The 11214-nt window shown below is 39.0% G+C and overlaps 1 protein-coding gene across 3 annotated transcripts in view; it reads right to left on the reverse strand.

The window, feature by feature from the left end:
- PLEKHA8 (pleckstrin homology domain containing, family A (phosphoinositide binding specific) member 8) overlaps positions 1-11214 on the reverse strand; it is an 89880-nt gene that overhangs the window by 52472 nt on the left and 26194 nt on the right. For all 3 annotated transcript variants that reach the window (XM_011972220.1, XM_011972221.1, XM_011972219.1), the window contains exons 2-9: positions 10903-11019; positions 9738-9893; positions 8149-8273; positions 6707-6865; positions 5636-5676; positions 3240-3397; positions 1259-1415; positions 782-867 (exon numbers count right to left, since the gene is read on the reverse strand). In XM_011972220.1, the coding sequence (XP_011827610.1) occupies positions 782-867; positions 1259-1415; positions 3240-3397; positions 5636-5676; positions 6707-6865; positions 8149-8273; positions 9738-9893; positions 10903-11019 (999 nt within the window). The remainder of the gene's footprint in view (positions 1-781; positions 868-1258; positions 1416-3239; positions 3398-5635; positions 5677-6706; positions 6866-8148; positions 8274-9737; positions 9894-10902; positions 11020-11214) is intronic.

Consider the following 11214-nt stretch of genomic DNA (forward strand, 5'->3'; position numbering starts at 1 on the left):
GTGTGGTGGTGGGCGCCTGTAGTACCAGCTACTCTGGAGGCTGAGGCAGGAGAATGGCGTGAACCCAGGAGGTGAAGCTTGCAGTGAACGGAGATCCCGCCACTGCACTCTAGCCTGGGTGGCAGAGCCAGACTCCGTCTCAAAAAAAAAAAAAAAAAAAAAAGAAAGAAAATATGTTTTGGGCAGGTATGGTGGCTCACATTTTGGGAGGGAAGGATCACTTCAGCCCAGGGATTCCAGACCAGTATGGGCAACATGATGAAACCCATCTCTACAAAAAAATACAAAAAATTAGCCAGGCATGCGCATATAGTCCAGCTACCAAGGAGGCTGAGGTGGAAGGATTGCTTGAGCCTGGGAGGTGAAGTTTGCAGTGAACAGAGATCATGCCACTGCACTCCAGCCTGGGCAACAAAGCAAGACCCTGTCTCAAAAACAAAAAAGTTTTAACTGGTAAAACACATTTTTTCACAGTGCCAATATATTTGAAGGCCTATTCCTCAAATACTTTTTTTACTTTTATGTATGGTTTCTAGAAAGATCCCCTTTTTAAATTACACTATTCTGAGGTCAGTATTTAATCATAATTAGAAATGAAATGGGAATATGCAATAATGCTTAAGGTCACAAAGTTTTAACTGTATGTGTCTGGTGATTTGAACAAATAGCTAAGAAGGGTCATCTCACTGTACACACAGTTCGGGGTATTTCTCCTGCAAAATAACTACAGTGAGGCAGATTCTAGAGATGAATGAATGTAAGGCAACTGCAGGAATCTTACCTAAGACTGGAACCACAGCATAACATGATGCCAAGAATGCTTCTGTGGGAATGCCACTGTCTTCCAGAAGCTCAATGTCACTAAAGCTACACAATTTGGTGATACAGAGGAGAAAAGATTGAAAATACAGTATCAGCACTCTGCAGTTCAGAGGTAATTCATAGAAACAGCTGCCTCTCTGTAGGGCAAATCATTTGACTTGATATGCCCCAATGACTGTTTTTCTAATATGGTCTCATAAAATAATTTTCCAAAGATAATCCACCAAAGCAAGCTAACATTTGTTCACAGAGCACACTTCACAATCAGTTCCTTCTTACTCATTGGTAAGAAAGAGCAAACAGTAAAGCAGGTACTTGGTATACTACATTCTCTATTCTCCTAGAATATGCCATCACCTGAAAGGAACACCATGACTGATTTTCCAGAATAGAAGCTAGTATCCAAGCATCAGTGATATTAGAGAGTCTAGAATACCTTGTGTTCATGGTACTAAAGAAAGTTGGGATAACTTCTTTGCCTTCCTCCCAGAGGCATTCTGGAGAGCAACTTGAGTCTGATCCAGACTGAGTCAAGTTATTGTCATGATTTTTCAGGTTTTCTATTCCATCTTCCTTCATTATTTCACCTTGGACTGCAAAGTAGAAAATATCTATTACTAACCTATTATATATTTATTATAAAAATACATATTCATTGTTGGAAATTTCTAAAACACAGAAAAATACATAGAAATAAAAATTCATGAACACTGTTCACATACACACATACATACATCTACAGACACAAACAAAACTTGAAATATGTGTAGATTTGAATCCTGCTTGCTTTCACTAAACAATGTATCATCATCATTCAACCCTTCAAAAACATGATTTTAATGACCATGTTATATTGTATCACACCCATAAGGGGCACTTAGGTAGCTTCCAAAATTTTACAATTATAAATACAATCACTACTCATTATTAGCACATTCTATACATATTTGTGAATTTGTCTACTTGCTAAAATTTATTTTGTAACCCCAAAATCAATACACGTGGCACTTTTGCAGTCATTTGTGGACATGTGCAGAGTGGTGAAAACTTTGTTGCTGGACACACATATTCCTAGCTGAGGTAGAGCAATGTGATGTTCTGCCTTCTTGTTTCAGCTCTCATAGGACGGACAAATGTCCTTCCTTAGTGCCACATTTTATGCATGTTTGTGCATTTTGTTGTTTTTGCTGTTTAAAAGGGCTCCCAAGTATAGTACCGTCTAGTGTTCCTACCCACAAAAAGGCTGTGATGTGCCTAAGGGAAAAAAGATGTGTGTTAGATAAGCTTCATTCAAGCATGAGTAATAGTGCTGTTTGCTGTGAGTTCAATGTTAATGAATCAACAATACATATTAAAGTGTCTTTAAACGAAAACACACATAAAACAAGGCTACGTATTGATTGGTAGACAAAAATTTTGTGACCAGAGGCTTGCAGGAACCTAACCCTGTATTTCCCCCAGGAGCAACAGTTTAGTATTTGCTAATTCAGTGGTCATGGTGACTCAATAAAATGTAACTACTGCAAATAATGACTGTAATGCCTAAAAGAACATCCCTGTCAATAGGTCTTTCTCTTTAAATCTAACTATTCACTGAAGAACAATTCCTAGAAGCAAAATTATCAGAGCAAATAAATGACTGCACTGTTTGGACAGACATTTTCTCCTGTCTTTATTATTTACCCAAGAGATAAGACTTCAATGATGTGTGGATTGTCTCTCTCAGATTAACAGCTAAGAAAACACAGCTCCTTCCCTCAACTCTCACACTGCTCCCCAATTCATCAAGAAAAAACAAGGTCTCTTATTTCAAGGTAGATGAGGAGGAAATTTTAATTTCATTTTCAAATTATTAAGTACTTATAATTAAAAGCTCTAATATAGTTGTCTTTGATCTGAAGTAGATTTTAGCGATTAGTGCCAAGGGATTAGCATATTTGAACTACAGACCTATTACCTGAAATGTGAGACTTTGGCTTGGTAAACACAGAGAAGACTGGGTAGAAACCTCATGGTGACTGGGGAATTCTGACATCCTCAGGCCCAACAGAAACCGGGAGGATGAAAAACTGAACTGCGGTAATTTTACACACTGTTAAGTCTAACATCATAATCTAAGTTCAAAGGACTTTTAAGATACAGGGTTGAAGGCCCTCTGCTCACTGCAGCCCATGAACACAGCCAAGAACACTGAGCAGGAATCTTCCTCTTCACCCTGCCTTCTCAACACCAGGTCAGGGTCAGATTGGATGAAAGAATGTTGTTCAGTCACAAAACCTATCTTACCCAGCCAATATCCTCCTTAAGAGACATCACTACATGGTCTTGAGGTTAATCCCTATCGTGGATATACATCAAATTCCCAAATCTTCTATCATCTAAAACTGGTTTGTTTCAGACTTTACTTTTGTTTTTACCTGTTACATTATCATCTGTATTTTCCTCACTTGATATGCTGCAGTCTATCTCTGCAGATTTCAAAGATAAGGAATTCTTATTTTTCATTAGGATTTCTTCCTCACCATTTATTTCCATATTTAAAGATCCATTTTCACAAGTACTCAACTCCATTTGCCTGCAAATTTTTTAAAAGGAAAAAAAGCCAGAAAGTCATTATTTGGTCTTTTTTTTTGAAACAGGTCTCCGCTCTGTCACCCAGGCTGTAGTACAGTGGCACAATCACGGCTCACTGCAGCCTCAATATACTGGGCTCAATCAATCCTCCTACTTGAGCACTCCACCCTGAGTAGCTTGGACTACAGGTGCCTGCCACCATGCCCAGTTAATTTCTAATTTTTTGTAGAGATGGGGTGTCACTATGTTGCCCAGGTTGGTCTTGACCACCTAGCCTCAGGCAATCCTCCCACCTCAGCTTTCTAAAGTGCTGGGATTACAGGCATGAGCCACCTGCCAAGCCTGGTCATAAATTGACTGCCCAGGTAAATGTGATCCTTTCAACATCCACTGAAAGAATTGTTAAATCAACCCAAACCTCCCAGTCTTCTGCCTCCAAGGCCTGTGATGGGAGCAGTCCAGCCTCAAGGCTGCAATTTAGAAATCAAAGAGCCGTTAATGGCTTTCCCAGCACCCTCAGCAGTCCCAATCTTCCTGCTCCCCAGCAGCATCAGGAAATAGTCATTGACAGCTCTTTGGTTTTCAATCAGCTTTCTCCAGGTGACACTTTGTACACTTTACTTTCCTCAACTTCTCCCTGGGAGTCTTCTTCTCTCTCTCTACACCACTGGCCATTTCTCTGTGTTTGACCGGCCAGTAACTTTATCTTATCTTATCTTATCTTATCTTATTTTATTTTATTTTATTTTGAGACACTCTGTCCCCCAGGCTGGGGTGCAATGGTGTGATCTTGGCTCACTGCAACCTCCGGCTTCCGCGTTTAAGTGATTCTCCTGCTTCAGCCTCCTGAGTAGCTGGGATTACAGGCGCCCGCCACCACGCCCAGTTAATTTTTTGTATTTTTAGTAGAGACAGGGTTTCATCAGGTTGGCCAGGCTGGTCTTGAATGCTTGACCTCAGGTGATCCACCTGCCTCGGCCTCCCAAAGCGCTGGAATTATAGGCGTGAGCCACCATGCCCGGCCAGGGAGAGTACTCCTTATAAAGCATGTCTGAGAGAAAAAACCCAGGAGGATCACAACACATCCAGAGGGAAATGTCAGCACATTAGGGTAACAGAAAAAGCCAATTAACATGCATGTAGAACAGCTAATTCTATCAGTTAAAGGAACAATCATAATATCTTATTATTATAATTAGGTGATTATACCTAGCCTAATTAGAACAAAAATATTTTCTTCTAATAAAAATAAGGAGGAAGGGTCCAAGCTACATAGTAACTTCAGGAAAAGTATTTGCTATTTTCTTAAAAAAAAAAAAAAAACTGTATTTCAACCTAGTAATTAAAAATGTAGGAGCATATAGAGGCAAAGATCTCAACAACAACAAAAAACCTACAAATATGCTCCTAGTAAGAATATTTAGAATAGGAGAAAACTGGAAATAACTAAATTGGGAACAATCCTTGTAATAAAGAAGTAAGCAATAGTATATAAAGAGACGAACTATTAAATAATTTGAGGCCGGGCACAGTGGCTCAGGCCTGTAATACCAACACTTGGGGAGACCAACGCGGGTGGATCGCTTGATGGTGGTTCAAGACCAGCCTGGGCAACATGGTGAAACCCTGTCTCTACAAAAAAATACAAAAATTAGCCAGGCATAGTGGCATGCACCTGTAGTCCCAGCTACTTGGGAGGCTGAGGTGGGATTGCTTGGGCCCGGGATGTTGAGGCTACAGTAATTTAACCCACTTTCATGGGTTAAATCACCTTAAAAATTGAAGGAGCATTTAGGGGAACAGAAATAGTTTAGATTTTGATAGTAGGTTATTTTTCAACCTGCAACACTACCTAAGATTTTTATTTTTAAACACAACAAAATAGCACTACTATCATTTCTAGCTAAAAGCACACTTAAAACAAAGCTCCGAGAGAAGTTTCCTCTACAAGAGAAGTTTCAACCTTCAGTACACCCTAGAGAGATTAAAAGTTACTAGATGTGATGGGTGAGATCCATCTTAGGGAAAATGCCAACATATTCCCTATTAGTGCTAAATAAAAGGTCTGCTCTGGGTTGATTCAGGCTCATTCAAAAGAGGAAAGTCAGATATGTTTACTTCCATATTATTTCAAATCCTGAGAAAAACCATTACATGATCAAAGTATCTTTTTTTAAACAAGGAATAAAAATATCCTTTTTTAAAAAATTTTTAGCGAGAAGAAAAATAGCTACTGTACCTTTCCAAAGAATTATGAATTGGTATAATAGGATGTTTCATCTTTAAAAGAAGCAAAGAAAGGAAAGTTCACATGTTAAAACTTTGAACAGAACATATTGAGGATCTTATTACATACAAAACGGTAAATACGACCATATGACCATAATATACACTAGCCCCACTAAACAGAAACAATTTTAGGTCTTCCCAAAAGGGAGTCATTGATTCCACCTAGTCCTTCTTATTTATACAAATACATTTCTAAGTAAAAGGAAGATGATCTTTTGACAGACCTAATTATCACAGTCAAACTCAGTGATTAGCTTTCTTTGTAATTTCAGTTATGCTCATTAAACATTAGTAAGTAGCAAACTATGACACAAGTACTATATCAAATACTAGAGGTATAAAGGTAGACACTATGGGGTTCCTGCTCTAAATATCATTTCAGTACAAAACAAGGAATATAAATAAAATAGGAGTATGTATAAGAGAGGCTTTTAGCCCAATTTAGGGATTCGGGTAAGAGACTAAGTCTTTGAGGATGAGTATGAGCTAATCCAGGAAAGAGAGGTGAAGAGCATTCCCGGCACTGGAAAATGGCACAAAGGTGTGGGAGGAACTATTAACACAAGCAATGAATATGTTCAAGCTAGGTAATGACAGAGAAAGAGCTGGTAATGTGGGAAGCAGTTAAGAAGTTTTGACTTTAACCTACAGGCAATGAGGGAGCCACTGAAAGGCTTAGGTTAAGTGGTTCAATTTATACTGCATTAATAGAAATATGGTTGACTGGAAGGGTCAGGCTGAAAGCAACTATTAATAGTTAGAAGACTACAACTTTAGGCAAGACTCACTGGACAAGGGGTTGGAAAGAGGCTACATTAGAAACATGTTTAGGTGGTAAAATTGCCACAAGTAACTGACTGGATATGGGGTGCTGAGGACAGATATAAAAAAGGACATAAAGCAAAGTCCATTAAAAAACTGTCTTTATAAGTCACTAAAGGGTAATAGAGAACATAACTCACTATAAACTTTGAAACTTTTCATGATGCCTTGTTGCAGCCAAACTGAGCTGGACTTTTACCTTGCTGGACTTGAGCATGGCCAGCTGCGGTGATCCTGGTGGAGTGCGGTAGAGCAGCTCAGAGGTGAAGGCTGCATTTGCGATCTGCATGCATTCTTCCAAGGTCTTCAGAAAAGTATTACAGGTGGATTTCAGCAAAGTTCCCACATCAATTCCCTCCTATGAAAAAACCAGAGTGGAAGACTCCTTTACCTTGCCAAAAAAGAAAAAGCCCAATTGTGGAATGCCCTTAGAGGTTGTCCACAAAATAATAATAATGTATCCACCTGCTGAAATATGTACATCAGTTATAGAAGAAAAGCCCAATTTATCTATTAATCAAGTAACTATCAGCACTATTTGACTTTAACCTACAAGCAATGAGGGAGCTGCTGAAAGCCTTAGGTAGTAAAGTAGTTGAATTTACATTGCATTAATTGTAACTCCCTCAGTCACGACAACCGAAAGTATCCCTCGTTGAGAATCACTGCTCTAGATTATAAACTTCCCAAGAGCAGGATTGAAATGCTTTTTTCGGTATCCTTCATCTTCCCTCCCATTCCCCTCACAGTCTATCTCATACATATTAGGCAGCTGCTGAATGAGTAAGAGCACCCAAAAGGAAGTGAATGCAAGTGGATTAAATCACCTTTTTAAGAAAAACTCAAAACACACGTACTACCAGCAGTATAGTGTTCTACTACTACCTAAGAAAATAAATTAAAATCTTTCATTATTATCTGCAGATGCATTGTTTGTCAGATCGAAACTTCTTTGAAAGTAGAGCAGAGACCCTGGTTAATGTGAGCCATTCTATACACAGCTTAACACCAGAGAAATCTTTTAATGTATGTTTTAAAATAAGTGAATAACGACTGTATTAATATATACTAAAAAATCACAATCCTTGCTGACAACGAAGAGAAAAAAAGCTGTGTCTCCATCTTTGAAAGCACTAGTGTATTCCAAAGCCCAGTTACAAAGGTAAAACAAAATACTGTTAGTCTCATAGACGCACATCAATGTAAGACACTAAGTTGGCAGCTTAATAGCTACAGCTATAGAAATGGCTACACAAGTCTGTAATTAACAAAACAATATGAAACTGGAGAGAAACATATTTTAGTATGACAGTACTAAAGTTAAAAGTTTCAAATATTATCAATTAATTAATCCTCAATTCATTCCAGGAAGGAAAGCTATACACTTGCATAAGATGAAATGTACATATTGTTTCTCTTTGTTTAATTTTGTTACATTTTTCCTCTATAAAATAGTAAATTCCAAGACAGTCATAAAATTAGGTGAGAGTAAACACCACCTGAAGGAATGAATGTCTGGTGCTTTTTATGTATATCAGTAATATTAATAAAATAATATTTTACCTCAGAATTGGCTATACTGGTAGTCACTTCTTTTATATTATTCATGTATATTAATAATATTAAGAAATAATATTTTACCTCAGAATTGGACACACCAGTTGTGGTCACTTCTTTTGTTTTATCCACTTGCTGAACAAGGAGGTCACAGTAGAGTCTTAGTTCTGACATTTTGGTTTTCAAGTTTTCAGTGTTTTCAGCAAACTCTAAATAACAAAATGATGATAATTCAGTAACCAAAACAAACAACTGATTTACTAGTTAGGATACTACGCAGAAGTGGAATCCTTACTAGTTAGGATACCATACAGAACATATGCCCAAAGACAAATCTTTAAAGTATGGTTGCAAATGTGACAGGTGAAGACATAAGAACAAGAAAAAACAGAAAAAGTAGATCTCCAGTCTTTTAAAGTAGTATACATTATGTATTAAGTCAACATACCGAATAATCACCAGTATACAAAGAAGGAGACAATATACTGTCTAACCCACTCCTGTCAGAACTGGCAGCAGAGCTAAGGGGTTCAGAGTTTTGGCCTCAGTTCTGCCAGAGAGTTTTTCCTATCTATAAAATGGGGTCATAGCTGTTTATCTACTAATGCAGTGCTCTACTCTTACCTGGGAAAAACATTCTGTAGCGTCCAATTATCACTAAGAACACCGTTCATAATTTCAGCTGAGGACTGGTTTGGTATGCTGCCTTGTCAAGACTAACGGCACCCCGCCATTATTAGCAATGCTCTCCACTCACCCTGGCATTGTGGGCTCAGTTACAATTGTTACTACTTTTCTGTTTCCTTCTTCATGAAAAAAAAAAAACTGCATACACATTACCATCTGCTCTGAGTCAAAGCCAAAAGCTTCTAGAATTTGCTCCCAATTTAACATTAAAACAACCAATGAAGAGGCCAATTTATGAATCTATGTAAAGAGTTAAGCACAACTGCCACACCTGTCATGATAGATGTTCCCTGGAACACTTTTTCCCATTTCACCCCACCCCAGCTCATCTCTTCAGGGTACCTTTAGGGCCATGGGGCAGGGAAGGTAGCAACTAGGACCCAGGCAGTGAGCCCTGGTATTCCTGCCCCAGTCCAAACAGAAAGTCAGGCCACGGTTCTCTGGAGAACTTAACAATGTCCAGTGAATGAGCATGAAGCAACAGGAACCTGACAATTAAGCACCCATCCCACCCCAGAAAAAAAGTAAGGAGGAGCAGGGTGTTGCTACAGAAAACACCCTGATCCAAGGCTTATCCGGCTCAACTACTCTTCACCAAAGGTCAAGTTTGGCCACAGACTGGATACTCAACCATTTTATCATCACTAATCCTCATGGTAATCCTCCTGAGGTAGGATCTATTACCTTTTTAAAAGATGAAGAAATTAAGAGTAAGAAAGGTTAAGTGACCGATGCCAAGGTTATACAGTCAATAAACTGCAAAGCCATCATGTGTACCCAGCTGTGTTTGGCTCCAAAGCCTGCACTCTTTGCACTATGCTATGCCAAGAAAGAAGAGTTAGATATGGACCCTGGCTTACATTATACTAAGATACATAGCATTTGCATGATACTTCTGGTCAGAAGCAAGATAACAAACAAGGGAAATCAGAGATGCCAGTGGGTGATTCCCAAGGTTTCCACAGCAAAGGACAATCAATACTTGCCTTTCTCCTTCTGGGTCCTACTGTCAGTCAGGCAAGCCTTGGCTGATCCCAGGGCCACCAGCCACCGCTGTCTTTCAGCCACACTTCTGGCCTTCAGGTAGAAATACTGTTCCCCAGGGATTATCAGGTCCATGCGTGTATTATCTACAGAATGAACTGGGACCAAGACAAAGGGAGATCAGAGACCTAGAAGAGCCCTGTCTGGGTAGCCTCCATCCCACCCAACTTCTTCAGCTTAAATGATGGCAGTCATTGAAGGCTTCTTCCCAAAGAGGATGCCAGTCCTCATTACCTCTCCTAATTCACACAAAGTTCTGTTTACTTATCTCATCTTAGACATCTCTGTTAATCAAGAGAGAAAACCTTGCAATACCCCCAAGGCATCACCAAGACTTTGGCCCAAACAATAATCACCCAATTTAACTTTTCAGTTAAACTGATCCCTTATCGGAATAGAGAAGGAACCTCTCTTTCAGTGGGTATGTGTGTTAAGTAGGCTGCTCTGAGGCCAAGAAACAAGGGTGTGTTTTTTACCTCCTTGGATTTATTGGGAAATAATCAAAAATACAATCTTTTCCATCTTCTACTTCCCTTGACAAGTCAGACCAAAAGTGTGAGAATTTTCTCAGAGGCCTTTAGGAGAAGAAACAAGCAAACTGAACTCTTTCACCCACATCCACTATCTAAATTCCCATTTAATCTGTTTTTCTTCTGAGCCACACCTTGTCAGCATGTCTCAAGACAAAAACAAGAAGTAAAGACTATTTGAAAGTCTGTTAGGTTTTTGCTTGTTTTGTTTTGGTGGAGGGTGTCTGTGTGTGTCCATCCTGATTTAAACACAAAAGTGTTTGATGCTGCAGTAAAGACTTCAAGTTTTGCTAACAGCCACTGGTCCCAGGTGAGCAGGTCACTAAGGAATGAGTGCTAGTTGAATAGTGAAGCACGTTGCTCTCATTTATTTTGACCACCTCTTAGCCAATCTTCTTATAAAAGTTGGCTACAGTTTTGAGTTTTATTTGCAAGGCTTTCTTTTGACACATAACACTATGTCCTTTGGTCTGTACTATGGAAGCAGCAGAGAAAGGTATGCAGGGGCCAGGGGCTTTTTTGTTTTTGAGGGAAAACAGAAAGAAAAATAAAACTTGCAAGTTGCTTGATTCCTCACCTTGAATTTCACAGACTGCCATTTGTATGCTCCCTTTGCAACCTTTCCAGGCATCTTCAGGAGAATCATAATAGGACAATATTCCCCCACAGAGAAGGAACCATCGAGGCTGCCAACCTGAAAACAAAAGCAAGAGCATCATTGCAATTACTGCCTGTGTATGAAGTACCTCCCAAGATACAGAAATAGAGCCTAACATAGGATACTGGGTTAGCTCCAAGGAGCTTTACATTGCCAGGGTTATTCTAAGAGAAAGAATTAAGTTAGAGAGACCTGTATGTTTTATTCCATTTTTATAAAATTAAAAATGCC

Source organism: Mandrillus leucophaeus, unplaced genomic scaffold (genome assembly GCF_000951045.1).
Source record: "Mandrillus leucophaeus isolate KB7577 unplaced genomic scaffold, Mleu.le_1.0 Scaffold128, whole genome shotgun sequence".
Lineage (NCBI taxonomy): Eukaryota > Metazoa > Chordata > Mammalia > Primates > Cercopithecidae > Mandrillus > Mandrillus leucophaeus.